The following is a 24,042-nucleotide window of genomic DNA, read 5'->3' as shown; positions in this document are numbered from 1 at the left end:
ACACCTATTACGAATAGGTACACTCATTTATTTACAGACAGTAAAAGACCGAACATCCAAAGTCACCCCAATTTACACAAACTGCAAAACTAAACGTTTAAACAGGTACTTAGCTAAGAGTGCGCATGGGCCCTTCTATATCTGCAGCATACTTTCCCATTGGTCGAACCTCAGTACAAAGCGGGACCTGGGGATGAAAGGAAAGAGGCCGAGCCTCCCACACGTGCTATCCTAATACCCCCATGAGGTGCCTGAAACCGGACTCCGATGCCGCGGCGCACACGGCGACCGGTGGGAAAGAGCTGCTGCATACTTCAAACAGGCCAATCGATGACCGGCACGGTAGAAGCGGCTATCGACCGACAAGCAGACCGGCCCCCTCATGACAGATGGCATCTGCTCATTCCAAAGGAGGACTGGTCGAGCAAGAATGGTGCCTGAACTGCTGAGTTATAGTGTGGAAGAGGCCCTTTGAACTGCACCACTCAGCAATTCCCCAGTTTAATCCGAGCCTAATCGCGGGACCATTTACAAAGCCCAATTAACCTATTGATATACTGGAAGCGTCTGCTTTCTTAGATGATGCATTTTGACATTTCTCAGACCGACGACATCTTCCAAAATAAAATACACACACAATCCTTCTTTGGTAAATCGGTCCTTATTTTAATAAGACTTAATCCCAGATATCAGTTTACATTTATCCAGCCAAAAGTCTGTCCAGCATTTTAAATCCCAATTCCAGGGCCATGCACTCCATAACATAAAAGAGAAACTTCCCATCGGACTTCAGCACCATGTGGCTAAAACACCAGTCCACACTCCAAGTAAAAACATTTGAAGTCTAAAAAAAAAATGAGGAGAATATGGAAACATGCTGACTTGATGCTTCCCTTTCCTCCTGAGAAAACTGAAATGTACTGTATGTAGATCTTTCACCACTGCACTGCACTTCCAATGACTTGGAGAGTCATAATAGCAAGCATGTGATAACACCTCATGTCCAAGTATAACAAAATAAAACTTGTGCGAAAAATTAACAACATGATCTGTTAAGGACATACTTGGGGCCAAAAGAAAAAAAAACAAAATCAGTACAATAACATACCACAGTAAACCTACAAGCCTCCATCACTCCCAACTGCACTTTTCTGTAGAAGCCAGTGGGTCAGAGGCATGTAACAAATATTTTAAGCCTGTACCTTACTTACATTACACAGTCTTTTACCTCTCTCAACAGACTGAATCTGCCCTTAATGTTATATTTGGGGCAACTCTGCAGGCCTTCTAAAATAAGACCTGCCACACATTCAAGGTGTAAGTGCAAAAACAATCATTAGAAATTATCAGAACTGCGCATAGGAGTTCAATCACTGAAGTAGTAAACAGATTTATTTTCCTGAAGAAAGTTAGCTGATCCTACTCTAAATAAACTGCTTAGCTACTAAATACTGCAGAAGATTGTTGGCATAAGTGTCTGTTTAGAGTTCACGGAGAGAACGATTCCTGGTCTTCAAATTTAACTCATCAACTTGATGACAAAGCCACTGTAAACACTGAATCGGAGGACATCTGCTATCTGTCACTGTTCTGACGTCTCTGCAGCATTGTGATTACATTATCAATATCTTCTTCAGGCACCTGTGGAAGAATAAATCAATAATATTGATTAACCTGGCTTTTTAAAAAAAAAATCACATTCTAGTCACATTTATGAAGGATATTGAGCCAGAGTTTAATGATGCACTTTGCAATCATTTATATTTGCATTTACTCAATTGCAGATCAAAGAAAGTCAGTTCATTCGAAAAACAATGCAAGAGGGAATAGGAAACTAAACTGCTGTGACTTCTAACTAAATAATGGCAATTTTTTCAGAATTAAATAAAGTGCAGAGATGTTGTTTGTATCAGAGCAATCACAAGATCTGAGGAGTTAGAGAATTGCACAATGTGTACCCTAGCTAGAAATGGGGCTGTCACTATAAACAGGCTCGGTTAAGATGCAATTTCCCAGATAATCTTCTCTTCAAAATGCTGAGTCACCAGGTCTACCACAATCTTCAGTTAAGTGGTTTCAATCAAAAACTGGTTTTCTTCTTTACTTTAGCCTTCTAATCAGCCTCCTGCCTTATCCAACCTTTAATGGAAGCCTGCCCTCACATCTGGAAACCTTTAGTCAAATCTTTGCCTTGCTATCTCTCTTTCTTCCTTTAAAATATCTTTTACTTCTGACCATCGCTCCTAGGAGCTACTTTCATCCCCAAATCATCTGAAGCACCAAGAATTTTGTTTAAATTTCAAGGTACAGAAATGATTATAATCCAGTTAAGATTCCCGTATTATCAAAATGTATAATTTATACATTCTTTGAAAATTAATGTACTTTGAATCTTTAGTTATATTCCTTTTTAGTGGTGCACGGACTTGGGAGTGGCTTCACGTCAAAGGATGAGGTTGCATGCTCATACTCAGATGATCGGAAAAGGCCAAGGTCAAGTTCAAAAATCATGCAAGGCAGATATTTCTCCCCAGCTTCAAACATTTGACTCATTATTGTAGCAAACAGTGAAAAGGCTTGTAAATCCAAGGAGAACCTGGGCAAAATGGTCAGACATATTTCAGGTAAAATTTAATGTGGAGACGTATGAGCATTTCACATAGATAGGAAGGACAAGGAGAGGCAATGGAATCCAAGCAATGTAGTTGGAACAGAGAGTCAAGCCTGCTTGTCTACAAGGCAGAAGGTACTACAAAAATGTGATTAAATGTGTCCTTACCTTTACACACACAGAGTCCAAAATAAACAGGTTATGCATATAAAGTATGTTCCATAATGGGTATTACACTATAGGAATTAGAGATTCAATGAAGGCTTCAGGATTTAATTTTGATTGTGCAAAAATTTTGTTTTACGCTAGTTTGCACGAGTCAGTTTAAATTCCCCAAGGTCAAATCTCTTCATCACATCACAGAAGCAAGGAGCTTTGATTTTCTGGACTGAGCTTTCACTTTTCTGTGAGGTGTGAGATGTCTCTCAGCTTTAACAGGAGCAAGCTCCAACACCATCACACAGAAAAATTAAGTCCTGTAACCCACATTGAAAACTTTAGAGAACTCAGCAAGTTCAACTTCCTGCATTTGATAGAACAATCTGCCGCCTTTTCCTCGTCATTGCTCTACCCTTCTTGAGAGGAATAGAGAGGAATAAAGGTAGAGAGAGGAACAAGACATTTACCAGGGCATGGTCAAAGTTGAAGGTGCTGATGTAGTAAGCAGAAATATCAGCATTCGCTAAAGGCTCGGAGATCTGTGCAACGATTCCACATTCATCTGGCAAGAGAGAGAGAGATTACAAGCCATCAGAGCAAGGAAGGACTAAATCAAATAATTAGCATTGTCCAGTCACATCTCACTGCACAAACAAAAAATTGAAAACTATTTGTAACGTTTGGAACCCACGTTTTAACTGCGCCTCTCTGGAAATGTAGCTTGTTAGCTCCTTGCTAACAGCCACTAGACTCCGCGGTGAGAAACCCACCTTCCTCAGGCTTCGTACGTCTAGGGGGTAAACGACTTTGGTCCCGCCAAACCCGTGAAGTTGGGATGTCTCACCCACCCAGACCCCGGGTTGTGTGAATGCCGTGTGATCTCCCCAGCAATCACCCATCAGCAAGAAATGACAGATCGTACACTGCATACAATTAGAATGAAATATATTTATGAACATTAATTTAACCAAAGAGTTATTAAAGAAAGAAAAAAATAGGGCCCATTATACTTAAGCAGTCAAATACGCACATACGTTAGAGCTCATCTTGAAGTTGTCCGTCCCTCACACACTGGACCCTCAGTCTGTGAAAGCACACACCACCTTCGGAATGTTGCTCAAAACCCACCTCGAACAAACAGACTCCCCCACGGGAGTACTGGTCCTTTCTCCGTGAAGCCATCCATCTGCACAAAGCACCTTCTGCATCCTCAGCCATCTTCCCTCCCGCCTACTCCCAGCCCCCGCCAAAAAAAAAAGACCTCGACCCACAGCTGTGTCCCTCACAAAACTTCTCTGACCAGCGTTCTCCAGAACTTTCTCCCAATTCCACCATCCTGATTGGCTGACACCACATTCCTAAGCTGAACAACAAAGCCTCGTATCTCAGCTCAAAGCCAAACTGGTTGAAAGCAGAACAGACTGCTCTTGTAGAACTGCTAAAATGAAATACCTACAGCATAGCAGTAAAAAAAATTTTAACCAGGGTGTTACAGATTGCTCACACCACTTAGATTGGTTCACCTTTGTAAAAACCAAGGAAATGACTGGCCTTCAGCTGCAACATTGGTCGAGACAGAAAATGGAGGCAATTTCATTCAGTGATTGAGCTAAAAACTACTCAACAGGCAGAAAGATCAACTTTTTTCCTTAATTTTTGTAGCAATCTTAACTTCATTAATAGCTCTGGGCTTAAGCTGCACAGAAAAAGTTTGTACTAAAACAAGGCCCTGGTCTCGTTTGGAGGTAACCTACCTACCGACAGGCAAGATGGAAAGCAGACTGCAAGAGTACAGAGAACGTTTACATTGGACGTGGCCGGGTCTGGAGGACCTGAGTTATAAGGAAAGATTGAGTAGGTTAAGGCTGTATTCTTCAGAATGTAGAAGATTGAGGAGATTTGATTGAGGTATGCAAAATTATGAGGGGTATAGATAGGGTAAATGCAAGCAGGCTTTTTCCACTGAGGTTGGGTGGGATAACCTTAGGTCATGGGTTAAGGGTGAAAGGTGAGAAGTTTAAGGGAACATGAGGAGAAACTTCTTCACTCAGAGGTCATAAGAGTATGGAACGAGCTGCCAGCACAAGTGGTGCACATGAGCTCGATTTCAATGTTTAAGAGAAGTTTGGATAGGTACATGGATGGTAGGGGTATGGAGGGCTATGGTCTGGGTGCAGGTCAATGGGAGTAGGTAGTTAAAATGGTTTCAGTATGGACTAGATGGGCTGAAGGGCCTGTTTCTCTGCTGTACTTCTCTATGACTATGATTATAAAGACACTGGAAATCTTAAATAGAAACAGAATTTGCTCAAAACCCTCAGCAAATCAGGAGACAGCAATAGGACAATTTTTTCCAACTCAGATATGTACTCAAAGCTGACACAAAATAGCCTTCTAACATTTTTACATCAGATCTATTTGGGAGAGACTAGATAAATACGGGACCAGAACCTAGCAGGACTGCGTAATTGTATTTTTCTGAGCAATAATGGGTGGTTCTTTCCATGTTCAACGTGAGAGGGATATGTACGGACAATTGCAAAACATCACATACTTAAATTACATCTTGAACTTTGAGACAAATTACACAAAAACTATTATATACCATATGATGGGAATTCAGTTTCATGTTTCTTTATGATATAGAAGGCAGTCATTTAGCTCAGAGTCTCTTCAATCTCCTGGAGCAATCCCATTGTCCCCTTTATAACCTACTCTCCCTGTTGCCCATGGACTCTTCTTTGATTCTCCTGCGCTGCGAGTAATTTACAGTGGCTAATTAACCAATCAGCCAACACATCTTTGGGAATTTTTTTTAATATAAATCGAATTAGAGATACAGCATGGAATAGGCTCTTCCAGGCATTTGGGCCTTGCCAGCCAACAACCCCCAATTAACCCTGACCTAATCACTAGACAATTTAGCAGGCCAAGCGGCATCTATGGAAAAGGGTAAACAGTCGACATCTTGGGCCGAGACCTTTCATCAGAACTGGGAAAAGACGACAAGAGGTCTTTCTCATCTCTTTTCCCCAGTCCTGATGAAGGGTTCCAGTCCGAAACGTCTACTTTTCACTGTTTTCCCTAGAGACAGGGTGAGCATGCACCTGTGTGCTTCTGTGTGTTAAATGGATTTCCAGCATCAGCAGCTTTTCCCGCGATCGCGTTACTTATTATTTTGATCTTTTGAATTTAATAAAGCCCCCCAACTGGGCAACTTATTACAAATGACCAAATAACCCACTAACCAGTACGTTTTTGGACTGCGGGGGGAAACCAGAGCACCCAGAGAAGAAACTCAGGGAGGACATACAGGCTCCTTGGAGGCTGGCAATGAACTCTGACCTCCGTTGCCCGAGCGCGCTACCGTGGGACTCGGCAGGAGACAGAACTGGTGGAAAAAGCAGCCCCTGGCTCTTCAGTCATCGGGAAGACCTGCAACCTCCACACGGAGAGAACCCACGTCAGGAAAGAACCTGGGGGGTGGGGGGGCAATGACACTACTTTGCTGCGTTCCCCTGCACACTTGCTGCAAGCAAACAAGACCATGTTAGGGAACTGCAAGACGGTCTGATGGACACTTGTGACTTATCATCTTGATCTTTTAAATTTAATAAAGCCCCCCCCACCCCAAAGCAGATCCACAAGCGCCCCCTGTTCTGCCTTGCAGACAATTGATTCGTGTTAAGCACATCCAGCTTATTTTAACGGGCGGTTTCAGATCTCTATTAGGTCACTTCCTGTGCGGCCAGGAAGTTGTGCAAGTATAAGAGCAGGTTGACTGGGAGCAAGGCAGTTTGGTTAGGAGCCAAGGAAGTTTCTATCTGAAGCCGTCCTGTTGCCTCCCCAGCAGAAGCTTTGCTTGATCACTGTACTGCTCTCACTGAGGTGTTGCAATAGTAACTACACAGTCAGCCAAACTCCATTCAAAAATGTCATGAGGGTCACAGTGCAGCCTCCTAGCCCCTCATTCACGAGTCTGCAATAACCCCAAAGAGCTAGGAAGCTAGACCCTGACTCTCATGACATTTTTGAATGGAGTATGGCTGACTATCTAGTTCCATGTAAAAATACCTCGGCAGTACACCCAAGGCTGGGACTATTCTGAGTTGTTGGCTTGGACATAAAATGGCGGGGCCATCTCTTGAAAGCGCTGATGACTCCCTAAGCCGATTGCACAAGTTATCCCACATATATGCAGCGACTCTAGAATCTGCATGCTAACAAACACAGAGCATTCATTACTTGGAAGTGGAAAAGGGAATTTTGTGATGTTGCAACACACACAAAATGCTGGAGGAACTCAGCAGGCCAGGCAGTGCCTATGGAAAAGAATCGAGTCGATGTTTTGGGCCGAGATCCTTCAGCGGGATTTTTTTCTATTGTGTGTGTGTGTGTGTGTGTGTGTGTGTGTGTGTGTGTGTGTGTGTGTGTGTGTGTGTGTGTGTGTGTGTGTGTGTGTGTGTGTGTGTGTGTGTGTGTGTGTGTGTGTGTGTGTGTGTGTGTGTGTGTGTATATACATACATGTGTGTGTGTGTGTGTGTGTCTGTGTCTGTGTCTGTGTCTGTGTGTCTGTGTGTGTGTGTGTCTGTGTGTGTGTGTGTCTGTGTGTGTATATATATATACATACATGTGTGTGTGTGTGTGTCTGTGTCTGTGTGTGTGTGTCTGTGTGTGTGTGTCTGTGTGTGTGTATATATATATACATACATGTGTCTGTGTGTGTGTCTGTGTGTGTGTGTGTATATATATACATACATGTGTGTGTCTGTGTGTGTGTATATATATACATACATGTGTGTGTGTGTGTCTGAGTGTCTGAGTGTCTGTGTGTCTGTCTGTGTGTCTGTGTGTGTTGCTTTGATTTCCAGAATCTGCAGACTGTCTCTTGTTTGTGAAGTTGCCCAGACTGCCTGCAACGCACTAGACTGTCCTGTTCAGTGGTCAGCACAGGAAAAGAATTCAAGGTCTTGCTGCTCATTGCCGGATCTGATGTACCACAGCAAACATAACAAAGCCACAGTTTTGTCTGCCACGGTCACCCAGGCTCCTTGTCCTGGCCTGAACCTTGATGCTGTTGTTTTCCCCGACACACATATGCTCTCTGGGCCACTGGACAAGGTCAAACCCTCATGGCTCACATCCCAGAGTACCGGATGATCAGCAGCAGAGGGCCTTGTAATTTGGGAAGGACCAAGGGAGAGAGAGTCAGTCAGAAGACTGGGATCAATGCTGAGTGAGTTAGGCAGTTATTGCATGGAAGAAAATTAGGCAGAAGCCCCAAGCTTTAGTGGTGCCTGAAGGAAGACAAGTAAATAAACATATCAAATAACATTAACAACACCTGATATTGTGAACAGTCTACACCAGGCTGCATTTCAGTGGGTGACCCTGTCTTTTCAGAATAATTTTTTTTTGTGCCCGCGTCAGACTTTTAAACATCTTCTTCGAGGAAGCCTTCATCTGCAATACTGTGCAAAAGTCTCAGGCACATACTTATATATAGATAGGGTGCTTCAGGCCTTTGCATAATACTGTAGTAATTTTATGTAGCAAACACAAGGAAATCTGCAGATGCTGGAAATTCAAGTAACACACACAAAATGCTGGTGGAACACAGCAGGCCAGGCAGCATCTATAGGGAGAAGCACCGTCGACATTTCGGGCCAAGTCCTGATGAAGGGTTTGGCCCCGAAACATCAACAGTGCTTCTCCTTATAGGTGCTGCCTGGCCTGCTGTGTTCCACCAGCATTTTGTGTGTGTAATTTTATGTAATACGCTGTACTGCTGCCACAAAAAAATACAAAATTTCATGACATATGTGAGTGATGATAAACCTGATTCTGATATGGGTTTCTTTTGTGGACTACAAGTGGAAAGAGGGCATGGAGAGAGGAATCGTGGTTGGGAAAAGGGGAGGGAGTGGGAATCACCAGAGGGACATTCTGTAATGATCAATAAACCAGTTGCTTGGAATCAAATGACCTTGAATCAGATGAGCTATAGATGGCGCCAGAGGGCAACATCTCCCAGCCCATCAGCACAACATTTAAATTCTTTTTCTTCTAATGTCTCTATTTTCCTTTTCAAGGTGGCTGTGACCTGCCGTTGCATTCAAACTGCGGTTCTGCACAGCGGTGTGTTCTCGTTCTTGGAGCTCGCCGATCGGCCATGTCTCGATATATCCAGGTTCAGCCTGAAGTCGGGCACCCCCACAGTGCAGCCCTGTGGACATGAATTCTCGCTGGCGTCGCAAACTGAAGCGTAGCGGGAGCCAGAACACTGGGACAGTGAAGGCGGCTGTCGGAGGGCTCTGCACTCAGGTCATTGATCGATCCCTTGTTCTCTCTCTCAACGGTGAGTGAGAGTTTGCTGCCGATTCTCGGGTCGGGGAACTCGAAGTTAAAAGCAACGCTTCCGACTGTGACTGTAACATCAAAAAAGTGACTGCTCAACTCCCCTCTTGCTGTGAAAGGAGCAATCCTCGTCTCACCCTTAGTGAGAAGCAGCCTGAGGGATGTTGAACTGTTGGAATGAACAATTAGATTTTCATGGACTGTAGACTATGGTCACTCTTTGGGGCTTTGCAGTTGCTTGCATGGTGAGTGGGGGAATGCTGTTGCTTTCTGCTAGAATAAATGGGGGGGGAAGATTCGTGTTGCTTGTGTGTGGGAGGGTGGCGGGGGCTTCGGGGTTCTTATGCTTCTTTCCTGCCATTCATTCTTCTGGGTTTTTCTGTTTCGAGGATGTCTGCAGAGAGTAAGAGTTTCAGGCTGTATACTGTAAACATTCCCTGATATTAGATGGAACCATCGAATGTTGCCTGATGTTCCAGGGCTGGATGTGTCTGCACCGGCACTGCCCCCCCCCCCCCCCACTCCTGGCATTCCTTCTCTGCCACCTGTCCCACACCCCACTCTCGACGCTCCACCCTCACCATTCCCAACATCCTTTGCTTCCCTCAAGATTTACAAACTCGCTCTCCGCTCCACATTGACAACGCACCCTAGCTCTATATACATGCCCAAGACTTTTTGCATTGTACTACAAGTAGATGACATACATTAAACATGCGACTACAGTTAAGTTATCTTTCCCTTGCCACAGGCCAAACGCTTCAGCATCTAATTATTGATACACATGAATGGACAAACAAGATTCACACTGTCCCTACCCACCATCTAGCAATACTACAGCTAAAAGAAGGGACTTGGTTCAATCAATGGGGAGAGAAGACCCTGTGACCTTGACTCTGTCTACTACAGTGTTGACAAAGAGGTGTAGAATAAGTGGGAGGTCCTCTGCCGTCGGATTAAACCGGACCCTGAACCGCTGCACTGATCATTTTGCCATAAGCCCCAAGGGGCTCTCACTTCTGGTCGGAAACGGCTGGAGACGGTTAGGCGGGGAGTTTGGTTCAGGTGGTACACCTCCCACCCGAAGGCAATCTTACAGGTGACAGAAACCTCCATGGAGCAGAAGGGCAAACCATTCGACTGACCTTGATTTTCAGTACCAATATAAACCGTGAAAGTGGGGCCTCACAACCCTGCAGTGTTAGAGAAGTTACCACAGGGACAACTGGCAGCACGGCATCCACAGCAGTGTCGCTCTTTGATCCTCCGATGCCGGATCTTCTCCTCGCTGCGAAGCTGAATTCACCAAGTGTTGGGCTGTTCACCCACAAATAGGGTAAGTGTGAGTGAGCTGGGTTCAGACCATCGAGAGACAGGCTAGTTTTACTCTACTATTGATGTGCTCTTGTAATAGTGGCCAGCTCAATACGAGGGGTACATAGGTTTGGACATTTAGAGCACAATTCACTAAGGAGCCAGTGGCCCAAAGCTACCACCGGCTAGATTATGACCGAGTGCCTCAGCTCCCAAGTTTTTATTTAAAATCGATATATTTCTCAATTATAGACAGTGAGACCTGAGTTTCTAGATTAGGACCCCTGTCCCTGATCGCAGAATGAAAAAGCCCATCATTCGCACATTGGGGAGCAGATCGCCCTAACAAAGTTTCCAGTGGTCTCATGAAGTTTCACAAAACATTCTGAGACCCCTCATTTCAAGTTAAAATGTAATGAAAACAAAGCAAGTTTTAAAGAGCCCCAGTTTTTGAGTTAGCTTAAACCTAACCCTGAGGAGACTTTCACCACACCCCCAGTTTACCACTTCACTCACAAACCAGCAACCAATCGAAGGATTCATCCTGTCACCCAGGTTCTTCACTCAACTCAGCAGGACCAATAAAACTAACTTTAATTTTATTTTTGCAAAGGGAGGGGAAAAAAAGTTGAATACCTTAAAATGACTGAATTTGCACTACTGATTAAAAAAAAATTTAAAACCCTTCAATCTATTTATCTGAAGCCGGAGACACATTTAGTAAACCAGCCACACTAGGTTCTGCCACAAGAGGGCAGTGGTTAGCTGACTCCCGAAACAGTCACTCAGCTCGGACTTTGGTTGCCAGCATGTTGAAGATCAAATTTTCTACCGCGTTAAAATGGTGAATTTGCAGCAATGTTCAATTCATGAAGACCGCCCACGTTGGAAATGTAATGCTGTGATTGCATTTCTAATTGTCTCCTGACAGGGTGTACTCAGCACAGGGGCTACAGCAGTTCCGAGATAAAACAGCTGAACATTGGAGTTGAGCAGTAACACTGGGCTCAGGGTTTTTCTGCTGGTCCTTGGAATGAAGAGCTTCTGCAAACAGCTCAAGCTGAGTCTCAGGCACCTGAACTGGTCGGAGCAAAAATGGTTACTTGTCTCCTTCACACCACGCACATGCTCGCAAGGCCGTTGGGGATAATGGCTCCGATAACCAAGAGCATAACCCAAGAAAAGAGCAGAGGAAAGAGCCAAGGGGAAGCAAGCAATAAAACCCCAGCGGGTATTCCCTCTCGGTGGCAGGAGAGAACCCCATCTAGGGGCGAGAGGATATAGATATTAAAGCAATGAGCTGGTTCACACCCAGCACTCCGTCTCCTGCAAAACCAAGCACGCGAGTGTCCAGAGGTTAGAGTTAGAATTAATGTAACCAACGCGCTGTTCATTGTAATGACTGCCCCAGTGCGTCGTTGCATCGAGCTGATGGCGGACCCTGGATACGCAAGAAACAAGTGCCACTCTACGCTGAGCCTCTGTCCCGAGTGCTGAAACATTCTGGTTTCTTTGCTGCAAAGTGTTCTTTCCAGCGGGACCGACAAGACCACGCAGAGTCACCGCTCCAGGTGCATGTGTCAAGGTGGCCCGGAAAGCAATGCAGAGATCTCGACCAAGTATCATTTCTCCATGATACAGGGCTGTGAGCTACAGGCTGTTCCCAGATACATGACGACGAGCATAAACTGGCGCTTCTGCTAGTTTACCTACAGCCGCCCTCTTAGTCTGGGCAGAGCTCGCTGGAATTCCATTGCAGAGAGATATCCACATCCATATCCACGGCGCTGCAAACTGAAATCCAACGAGGTGTGAGACGCACTGAAGTTTGGTGTAGTCACCACAAAAGCTTTCTATGAGAAAGACACTTACCGCAGCACACTGAACTCAGTGAGAAAGGATCTGCTCCAGGATTGAAACAGATTTACTCCAAGTTGACATCATTAAAAAAAAAGAATGATGTACTGAACAGTGGCTTTCGAATGAACTTTATTGGCGAATATACTAGATCATTATGTTGGGCATATTTAAAGTGGGGGTTGATAGGCCCTGATTCGTAAGGGTATCAAAGGTTATGGAGAGAAGGCAGCAGAATGGGGTTGAGGGAAAATAAGTCAGCCATGACTGAAAAGTAGACTCAATGGGCTTAATGGACTAATTCTGCTCCGCTGTCTTGTGGTCTTATCTTCGAAATGAACTAATGTTGGCCTTGCCAGCTAGGACCACACCAAGTTAAAATGGAATTCTCAGAGAAGAAGAATCTGATCTTACAAAGGCAAAGTTACATGAATGGTCGTCAAGGTCTGTTTGCCCTTTGCTACTGGCAGCCAGAGTGCTGACACTCTCAGTTTTCTCTGTAAATATCCTCCGCCTTTGTTTCAGCTTCAACTTGGTGTACAGCAGAAAACTTCTTGTTTTGTATCTTGCAAGGATTTTAACACTGTGACTAAATCTTGGGCCATGGGTGCTTATGTCTAACTAAATCTCAGCACTGTTCAGCTAGAACATTTAGGCTTTTGGGAGTTAGAGTATTATTAATTTTTCAAGTTGTTTTAAGCTGTCCAGTGAATTCCAGTTAATTGGGACACATTGGGACCAGTACATTTTGGTCCAATTAAGGTTAAAAAAAAAAGACAACCAGTAGCAAACTATGTGTTTAAATGAAATACAGAACTAATTAGTACACTAACAATACTACTGCAGTACTACGCAGTATTAGTTTCTAATACTCAGAGGAATTCATCCAGATTGCATTTTTTATGCAAATGAACAAAATCAACACAGACACCTAGTGTAGATAATGGGCTGCCTCCATTCAATGCTGTCAACAATTGCATCCTCCAAATCTTCACTTGTAATATTCAAAATTATTGTCGATACCTTCCAAATTCTTTGCAACTCCTAACTTGTTGAAGTCGTGAAATCGTTCCATTTTCACTCCCCGGCCATTTCTGGCATCTCCAAGCCTGAATGCTTGAAACCGTACTGAATTAATTCTTACTGCTAATTTCTTGCCAACTATCCATGACAAAAATCACTGCAACTGACACTACTTAAAATCTGTTCGCTCATAGCACGTTGTTATGTCTAACAGCCACACAAGTGCATGTGACTAATGCTAGTTAGAAACTGTTTGGCAACAGTCTACTGCCCCAATTAGGTGATACAGTGTCCCAAATAAACAAAGGGAATCCCAGCTATTTTCTTGATTTGTTTTTGTTCTATAAGAGTTGTCGCAAATAAGCGGCTATCCAAATGAACTGGAATCCACTGTATAGGTGGTGTAAGGTGCTCCTACCCTCTGCTGGCCTGTAGGTCGCCCTTGGGAAAAATGTAGCATTTTCTACATGCTGCATGCAGAATGTAGCTCAGTACTCCTTAGCACCCCTACCCCGATCAGGGTCACGTGAAGCCATGGAGCAGGTGGTGGATGGTCGTAAGAGGAGCTGGTGCACATCACAAGTCCTGGTTATGTATCCACTGACGTCAGGCAGAGAGTCTCTGAAGAGTATTGATAATGGCTGGGATCACTCGTCTTGTAAAGGCACTGCACAGAAAAAGACAATGGCAAACCGTTTCTGTAGAAACATTTGCCAAGAACAATTGTGGTCATGGGTAGACCACGATCACCCATGCCGTACAACACGGTACACAATGAACAAACGTACCACTGTATTCCTTCCTCCTCGCTGCACAAGCTCAAGGTCCCCTAGCACAAAACCTGCGATGTTGGAACAAGCAGTTTTCCAGTATGGTGAATGATAGAACCGCTTGTAAGAAAGCAATGGCCCCACTGTTCATCTCTTTCAACATCTGGCTCCAAAACAAAGTTAAAACACGTCAAACAAACAAGAGAGAAAGCAACGTTCTTTCACAAAGTCCAGTAACAGTAGGGAAAACATGACCTCAGCTCAAATCCAATTGTGTGTGCGTGTGCACAGGGGAAAATTGGTGTAGCAATATGTCAAACTATGTGACTAACAATGTCCTGCCCACATCTTCATGTACGTGATCAGCTGTACTCCAAACTTGCGAAGTCTCAAACAATAATTGCAACTTCTCCACAAGTTCCAAGTCATGTGCTGAGATCATACCCACACTGGAATGGAAATTACTTAATGGGGGGGGGGGGGGGGAAATCACTTTGAAATAGGACCACTTATGGTAAAGGACCATCCAAGGATCCTATGAAGGGAGAATTTATTGCAAGACAAACAACTTCTTAAAACCGGTTCAAAGAAAAATAAGGCAGAAGATGAAAAATTAAAAACTACTATTGGAGATGCTAGAAGTCAGAAAATAAAAACAGACAATTCTGGAAATACCTAGCAGATAGCTGAAGAAGATGTGGCTGTTTCGGGCATCTTTATGGCAGAATGATGCATTTGGCAATGTTCCGCTATTCATGATACTTACAGATACCCATGAGTATCCAGAGCAAACGCCTCTATTAAAGATCCCACATATTGGCCAAATTAGAAGTCCAAGCCATTCCCCAGTTATGGACACTCATGCATATGAACAAACTCCCAAAATGCTATTCAATTGTGAAATCCAACCTATTGCACAGACATCTGTTCATTCCTATGAATGGCTGACCTAGCTTCCTCTGTTTCCACTTTCAATAATTGGTCATTTTTTTAAAAAAAATCAGTCTTGTGCATTTGATACCAATCATTACAACACCATATAGTTACCATTTAGAGTGATTATTGCATTTTCCAATTTAAGAACAAAACCAACTCTTCAGCATCTGTAAAAACGAATCTCTTCGTTACCCAGGGAGAGCCTGCAGATCTGGGGACCCCAAACTTTTTTATGCTGTGAACCTCCTACCATTAACTGAGGGGTCCGTGAACCCAAGGTTGGGAACCCCTGCTGCAGATCGTTGAAAAGCTGAAATTCAACAAATGACAAGTAACATTTCACAATTACCAAATCCCAGCGGTTGACCACCTATTCGCACCATCCTCCATAACTCGCTCGACGCGCTTGTGAGAAGCAGGTTGCTGGGGAATCTGTTGCAAAAGGAGGCAGTGGTCAGGTAAGCATTGAACAAGGAAGATCCCACCCCACCTCAGGCACGACCCTGCCACGTGTGACCGCTCCCATCGCGCACGCGATCACGACGACTCAGACCACCGGAGGTAAAGCAAAATAATTTCTCAACAATAATCAATTTAAAGTACAGAATGCCCAACAGTGGTGAGGTCTCCTCTGGCAATCTACCACAACCATCGGCATCCTAGAAAACAAGGAGTAAAAGGCCATTCAGTCCGAGGCTGAGGTTGCCTGTACAAGGGTCCAGCTTTTTGAAACAACGATAAGCAGATAACTTTTGGGTTGAGAGAGGATCTTGGTGGGCAGCTAAATCCCTGCTGGATTAGTTACCACAACTATAAAATATCAATGATAACATCTTGGTTCACTGTACCCTTTTCTTCACGTGGAATGATACCATCACTGTGAATAAGTAAATTCATATTTCAAATAGTCATCTGCTTCAGAAGGTATTTCACACCTTAAAATGGGAATGTATGAGGAATGGAGAGTGATGAACAGTCCAAAGCAACATATTAAAAATAAATTTTAAAATCATTTGCTTGCATTATTTGTTTTATTTTTTTTATTCAGATACAGCGCAGAATAGGCACTTCCAGCCATAGCGCCCAGCAACCCCCGACAAACTCGATTAACCAGAACCCAATCGCGGGACAATTTATAATGACCAATTAACCTCCCCGGTAGGTTTTTGGACTGTGGGAGGAAACCAGAGAACCCACAGAGATCCCGCGCATTCAACGATGCTGGATGTACAGACTCCTTACAGCACTGCGCCGGAATGAACTCCAAAATGCCCCGAGCTGTAATAGACAATAGGTGCAGAAGTAGACCATTTGGCCCTTCAAGCCTGCACCGCCATTTTGAGATCATGGCTGATCAACTACTATCAATACCCAGTTCCTGCCTTGTCCCCATATCCCTTGATTCCCCTATCCATAAGATACCTATCTAACTCCTTCTTGAAAGCATCCAGAGAATTGGCCTCCACTACCTTCCGAGGCAGTGCATTCCAGACCCCCACAACTCTCTGGGAGAAGAAGTTTTTCCTTAACTCTGTCCTAAATGACCTACCTCTTATTCTCAAACCATGCCCTCTGGTACTGGACTCTCCCAGCATCTGGAACATATTTCCTGCCTCTATCTTGTCCAATCCCTTAATAATCTTATATGTTTCAATCAGATCCCCTCTCAATCTCCTTAATTCCAGCGTGTACAAGCCCAGTCTCTCTAACCTCTCTGCGTAAGACAGTCCAGACATCCCAGGAATTAACCTCGTGAATCTACGCTGCACCTCCTCTACAGCCAGGATGTCCTTCCTTAACCCTGGAGACCAAAACTGTACACAATACTCCAGGTGTGGTCTCACCAGGGCTCTGTACAAATGCAAGAGGATTTCCTTGCTCTTGTACTCAATTCCCTTTGTAATAAAGGCCAACATTCCATTAGCCTTCTTCACTGCCTACTGCACTTGCTCATTCACCTTCAGTGACTGATGAACAAGGACTCCTAGATCTCTTTGTATTTCTCCCTTACCTAACTCTACACCGTTCAGATAATAATCTGCCTCCCTGTTCTTACTCCCAAAGTGGATAACCTCACACTTATTCACATTAAACGCCATCTGCCAAGTATCTGCCCACTCACCCAGCCTATCCAAGTCACCCTGAATTCTCCTAACATCCTCATCACATGTCACACTGCCACCCAGCTTAGTATCATCAGCAAATTTGCTGATGTTATTCTCAATGCCTTCATCTAAATCGTTGACGTAAATTGTAAATAGTGTCATGCTAATCACTATGCTACCGGAACACAGGAATTCCATTTGGGAAACATTGCTGATGAGGTCCTAAATGGTGCCAAACTATCGAGTTAAATCCCAGCAAGTTTCAGTCACATGTGGGCAGACATCCTAACCCTACTGAACAATAATAGGGACCAAATATTTCAATGTGGTGTCCTGCTAGTGGCAGACTGACCCACTGATAGTAATGGAATTTATTGGGCTGCTAGAAGGAAAAGAGGGTCATTCTTTGCATTTAATTAACTTGGTTTCATTTAAGGGTTTACAATTGCAAATGGTTAACTGATTTATTTTTAAATATATACTTTAAGAATTACAAACCATGTTGAAAATTCAATTATTTAATTTTTCAAAGCTTTTAAATACTCCCATTGTATTGTATTCAGGAACATCTAAAATCCCCAAATGTTTTGAAAGTCAGCTCAAAGTACAAGGCTTCTTTGGTGCGATAGAAGCCTAACTTTTGCTAGTCAGCTACACAGGGCAACTCAACCAGCTATGTTTAGTCACAGACTGACAATAAGCAGTGCTGTGTTGTAAGCAAGCTGAGATGACAGGTTATTGGGAGAACTGCGTCTACAACACTTGGAAGGACGCAGAGACATTAGAATGAGATATGTTGGAACCAATCCAAGAATGGGTAACTGTTGACAGCTGTGAAGAGTTTTGAGAACCTGAGCTTGTTTTCCTCTCAACTTAAACAGAGTCCTATGAGAGTTTTGGAGGAGGAGAAAAAAAAACAATCGATAGGTATAGTTGCAAGAGATACTAATGGCCAAATTTGCCATCGCTGCTGACGAATCAGAGAAGAGAAACAGCTTTACCTTTCCACAATGATCTGGTATGCATTGGCTGAAAAGGAGTTGGGAGAAGATCCAACAGCATCTTTCCAAAAGGAATTGGATAAGTGAATTGAAAGCAAGTTGAAGAGCAAGGTGAAAGGAAAGCTGATTGAAGTGGACATCTCTTTCAAAGAACTGGCTGAGGGACAATACAGCAAAGAGAAACGTTCTGCTATACAATCCGATGGGTATACAGCACGGCATCCAGACTGGAGTCGGTGCTGCCCCCAGTCTTCACTCAGCAGAAGACAAGTTGTATTGTGATCGACTGCAGATTTCTGCGACATTCATGGACCCAGAGCCTGGACTAATTTTTTTGCATGGCTATATTTTATTTTTTTTAAACTGATTATCTACTTGTGCTTGCTATCTTGTGTGTGCTTTGTGCTGTGTGTGACTGTTAGTACCATATTTTCCACCTTGGCCCCAGAGTAATGCCGTCTCATTTGGTTGTAGTCATGGGTATTCGTGCGTGGTTGAATGACAATTAAACTTGAATTGAATGGAATAAGGCAGCAAAAATAGAAATCAGTATCATCAGGTTGTATATTATCATTAAGTCAATGGTAATTTCAAGCCCCCCTCAAAGTTGATCCAAAACCCCTTAACAGATAACGTCAAAACATTCCAAAAGTCTCCAATCGGACAAGTATTCTGTGAACTCACCGTTTCTGTGTCTGTGTGTCAACCACAATGGAAATGTAGCCGTCAATCAAAGAAAAAGAAAAGAAACGGATGTAGCCAAGATCCTGATCCGCAGATCGCGCTTTCAAACTGCAAGGAGAGAACCTTTTTTAGACTGTACTTTGAAAAGCAACAATCACAAATTTGCTTAATGTTTTGTTTTAAAAACAACACAAGCTACTGAGCATCTTGAACTTATCATTCATGTGTCCGGGAAAAGAAAGAAATATGAGCTTAATTGAGAAGTCCTCACAAATTATTTGAGAACGTGGGGTGAAATCTGTGGACCCTGCAGGGGACTAAACAAAAGCAATATTGACTTAATAAAAGAGTTTTCAATTAAAAATGAGAACATATAGGAACTTAAAAATAACAGCAGGGACAGTCACTCACCCCATTAAACTGACTTGGTAAGTAAAGCAAAAAAAAAGGGAACTTCCACGTCAGACGTTGCAGGAAACAATATTATAAATCAAAGAGATTTGTACCTTGCAGAATAAAACATGACATCCATGAGAATAGTGGCAATGGTAGGAAGAGTATCTGGGTCCAAACTCATGACACAGAATTGGTTCTTGGGACTTAGCACTGGGTGAACTGTGGGGCTGGTCGCTATCAAGAGAAACATATGGCAAAGGTTCTGGTTAGGCAGAGGCTCAAGAATAAACTAACAATATTTGATCTTCCTGGATCTCCAAATGTTATTTGTATTAGCTTCCTCATTCTCTTTAGGAGCATCAGGAGTTAATGCTTTTGGATTTGGACCCTCACTTTAAAATTGGTTTTAAAAGCAAAATTGTTTTGTCTCCAACAAGCTTCAGTGTCCAAATTTCAATGACCTTTTAATTCAAAATGTATTGTAGATATTCCTATGGGAATAAACTAAGTTTAGAATAGAGTCCAATTGTACGAAACAAAAATCCTTTGTGCTCAAGTACAAACAGCTCCAGAAATTAAACGAAGCTGTCGCTGATAGCTGTGCCTGGCATGGGCCCTTTTGGTTCAAAATATCAAGTGTACAGAGCACTATTCAACACTTGTAATTATATAATTAGTCATAAAATTGCATAGTTCCACAGAGAGAGTCCAGAATTACCCAAGTAAACCATAAAATCTTTACATTTTATTCAAATAAAGTTGGAAAAAAATGCTTTTTAAGTCATTCTTGTGGTGTCCATCACAAAACACAGTGAGGGCTGGAACATCAAGTCATCAATTTACACTGATCTAGTTACACAGAGAATGTTCTAGGCAACATTGCCAAGGACAACAGGAGCTCTTGTGCAAGTCAGTCAGAACAGTGGCCAAAATGGGAAAAATTCGAATAAAAATAAAAACTTATAACCAATTTATCACAAATGATTGATTTGCTTACACTAGATTAAGAACTTATACAGTAATTTTATACATTGCAAAAGTGATAAATAAATTATCTGTGACTGCCTTCGTAACCCTATTACAACATCTATATATTTTAACAAGTACTGTGATTTCAGATAAGGTTTGAGCCCAGAGCTCATAAGGGGGTCTTATGGTCAAGTGATCCCTATCTTAATTTTCACACCACACAAGCATGGTCTTAGCCTTTACATTTAAAGCCATCACTATACCCTTTCAAATCTTGTCTAATTCAGGTTTACATCAAGTTTTGCCAGGCTGTTTTTCTTGACCATTCCCTGCAGGAATATATCGCACAGTTTTATCATTCTTTTGGTACAAGTGGGTCTCCCCAGCTCTCTAGCTCATGCATTCCATTGTACAAGATGGGAGGATGTGCCGCTCCTCACACACGCTCGACTTGGTAAAACTGTTCTATCTACAACTTTGACTTCTCTTTTTCCATGTACCTCCAGTGACCTTTCACCACCCGCCTCCTCAAATATCTAACTCTGACTTTAAAATATTACAAGGCTCTGCTTCCTCTGCCCTTTGAGGAAGAATGCCAAAGATTTATAAAACCCAGAACATCCAAGAGAAAAAAGTATTCATTACATCTCGAACAAGAGAAAATCTGCAGACACTGGAAATCACGGTCTCTCTCTCTCCCTCTCTCTCTCTCTCTCTCTCCTGGAGGAGCTCAGCAGGCCGGGCAGCATTACAGTCAGAGTTAGAAGTTGGAGTGAGGGGAGGAAGAACCCCCTTCTCCAGCCCTGCATCTCTTTCGCCAATCAACTCCCCAGCTCTTTACTTCACCCATCCCTACCTTCCCAGTTTCACCCATCACCTTGTGCTTCTTCCTCCCTTCCCCACACCTGCTAAGCCTGACTCCTCATCTTTTTCTTCCCTCCAGTCTTGGTGAAGAGCCTTGGCCCAAAACATTGACTATACTCTTTTTCCATAAATGCTGCCCAGCCTGCTGAGTTCCTCCAGCATTTTGTGTGTGTTGTTCACTACATTTGTTTTAAAGAGTAACCAAAGAATGAAATCATTTCACAATTTATTTCTCTACCCATCTTTACGTCATCAGCATTTGATTTGGTAGTGGCTGGCATATATACTTATATTTGGACTCAGGAACAAGTTGGCCCCTTCCTCTTTCCCTTTCTGCCAAGATCCACTCTCCACTCCTATCAGATTCCTCCTCTAGCCTTTGACCTTTCCCACCTACCCTTTTCACCTACTACCTGCCAGCTAGCTTCCTTCCCCTTCCCGTACCTTTTTTATTCTGGCATCTTCCCCCTTTGTTCTCAGTGCGGAAGGAGGATCTCGGCACGAAACATTGACTGTTTATTCATTTCCATAGATGCTGCCTGACCTGCTGAGTTCCTCCAGCATTTTGTGTGTATTGCTTTAGATTTCCAGCATCTGCAGATTTTGTCATGTTTAGAAGTGGAAATATAGCCCCCATGACAATCCATCAAATCCTCACATTACTTAAAATACTTTGCACTAACTTTCAATAATCTCTAGAGGAAAAAGCCGACGCCAACCTGTTTAAATCTTCTTGATAACAATAGTCGCCTCAGGTTATTCTTTCAAACTATTGTTTTGTACCTTTCGTTCAAATCTTTTTTTAAATACAGAAATCAGAACTGTGTATAAGTATGCCTAACTGAGTCTAACTAAAACTGAAGACAAGTTCAAATAGTTGCCACAACACTTCACTATTTTACAATCATAGACCAAAAGCATTGAAAGCAAATGGTTGTTATGCTTTTAAAAAAGTCATAAGTCACGAATGCACCTGCACATCGAGATCTTCTTCCCCTTGGCTGCATTAATCCGGTTATTCAAACCTCAATTGTCCAGTCAAGCTGTCCTCTTATACTTGGCTACACTAACACTTTTTTTTTCTTAAAACAAATCCATTCTACAAAGTTATTAATGCTTTCCTGGATTTTGTCACATTCTTCCTTTGTTTCAGTTAACATCCAATCAACAAGCTTCAGTAATTGCAATTTTATGTTAATTATGTGGTTCATTCAATATTTATGAAGAACTAAATCTGGCAATATAAACTTACCAGTTTTGGGCTTTACAAAGCCATTTGTGACACAGCCACCATCGACTGGGACTGATTCACCATTCTCCTCCTTGTAAATACTGAATTCTTCCGACAGAGTGCAAATGACTGCTGGTAAATCACTCTCCCTTACCTGGGGCACACAAAGTAGAGAACATTAAACAGAAGAACCTCAGTGCCATTACCGTCTTTTGTGGAATATATTCACTCAAATCCACATTTTAGGCCTTAGCAAATACCCACTCAATTTTTTCCAGTGATTGACAAGAAGTTATCTGTCTTACTCCTTAAAGATAATCATTGATGCAATCAATAAGCTTAAAGTTTTGCTTCAATGCAAAGTGACCCAAATCTTCACCCTGTGAACAAACCTTCCCAAACCAACAGAGGCCATTCCTGGGCTATGAACAGATTCCTTTTTTTAAAAAAAAGACATGTCCATAAGTTGATTTTGTCCACAAGTCAGAAAATAAACAAAATCATTCAATACAGTAACTACATCTTCAACAGTATCACACGGAATGGCATAAAAACGTAAAAGACCGATAAAATCAGGGAGAGAATGAGAGTGAGAACTAGTTCTGCCACTGGTAGAAACAAACTGATGTTCCATCTAACATTTGAATTTACTAACATTATGACTGCATTTGTACAGGGACCAATGTAACACAGGCAAAAATGTTTGGCACTAAGATGTCAAAGACTAATGCCCAATCATAAATAGTAATGAATGAATATAAATTAATGCAATTGGACAAACGTTTGTGATATACAACACACACAAAATGCTGGTGGAACGCAGCAGACCAGGCAGCATCTATAGGGAGAGGCACTGTCGACGTTTCGGGCCGAGACCCTTCGTCAGGACTAACTGTAAGGAAAGATACCAAGAGATTTGAAAGTAAGAGGGGGAAGAGGAAATGCGAAATGAAGGGGGAAGGGGAATTCCCCCTCCCCCCTCCTACTTTCAAATCTCTTAGTATCTTTCCTTTCAGTTAGCCCTGACGAAGGGTCTCGGCCCGAAACGTCGACAGTGCCTCTCCCTATAGCTGCTGCCTGACCTGCTGCGTTCCACCAGCATTTTGTGTGTGTTGTTTGAATTTCCAGCATCTGCAGATTTCCTCGTGTTTGCTCTTTAAATATTTGTGATATGCCAGCTTTCCAATATTACAAAATATAGTAGATTATCAAAAATTCAGTGCTTGTTTTATGGTGCTCACCCACATTTTATTGTTTCACTTTGATGGGGGGGTTGCCTTTTTTTTTAAAAAAATACAAGGAAAATTGTACAAAAATTTCCTCATTCCAGTTTCCCGGCTGGCTCTAAATTAGAATTCTGGATGAACTTTACCCATGCCATTGAAGCGTTATATTGAAACGTAAACACTCTGTTCTCAGTTTGGTTGCTTTCTTGGCCTCATTTGCCTCCGTTTTGGAAGGTCTTCTCCATAATCCACCACTTGAATAGAATCACACTTACGTTTCCCTTGGGTCGTGGTGACAAGAACCAAACATAGCACGTACACCATGATACAATTTCAAAGGAGATAAGTTAGGTAGAATTGTCTTAAACTAAATAGAAACAAATTGCAGGGCCTATTGTTCAACATATCATCACAATGCTGCACACGAGACTCTGCAGTGCCATTGTGTAGTCGGGCTTTTCTTTATCACTAAGAAGTTGTTTGCCAAATGCAAATTCAATAATAATCAGTGTTACTTCCTACAGGATGCCGTGCAAGAA

The 24,042-nt window shown here is 42.7% G+C and overlaps 1 protein-coding gene across 2 annotated transcripts in view; it reads right to left on the bottom strand.

Annotated features, from left to right (window-relative positions):
* Positions 1–642: 642 nt before the first annotated feature.
* Positions 643–24,042, bottom strand: part of LOC140738420 (cytosolic arginine sensor for mTORC1 subunit 2-like) — a 96,558-nt gene continuing 73,158 nt past the window's right edge. For both annotated transcript variants that reach the window (XM_073065689.1, XM_073065688.1), the window contains exons 4-9: positions 22,299–22,431; positions 19,324–19,447; positions 18,818–18,925; positions 15,377–15,459; positions 3,238–3,332; positions 643–1,641 (exon numbers count right to left, since the gene is read on the bottom strand). In XM_073065689.1, coding sequence (XP_072921790.1) covers positions 1,576–1,641; positions 3,238–3,332; positions 15,377–15,459; positions 18,818–18,925; positions 19,324–19,447; positions 22,299–22,431 — 609 coding nt within the window. In that variant the 3' untranslated portion in view covers positions 643–1,575. The remainder of the gene's footprint in view (positions 1,642–3,237; positions 3,333–15,376; positions 15,460–18,817; positions 18,926–19,323; positions 19,448–22,298; positions 22,432–24,042) is intronic.

Source organism: Hemitrygon akajei, chromosome 14 (assembly GCF_048418815.1).
Source record: "Hemitrygon akajei chromosome 14, sHemAka1.3, whole genome shotgun sequence".
Classification (NCBI taxonomy): domain Eukaryota; kingdom Metazoa; phylum Chordata; class Chondrichthyes; order Myliobatiformes; family Dasyatidae; genus Hemitrygon; species Hemitrygon akajei.
This window is presented reverse-complemented; position numbering and strand designations above follow the sequence as displayed.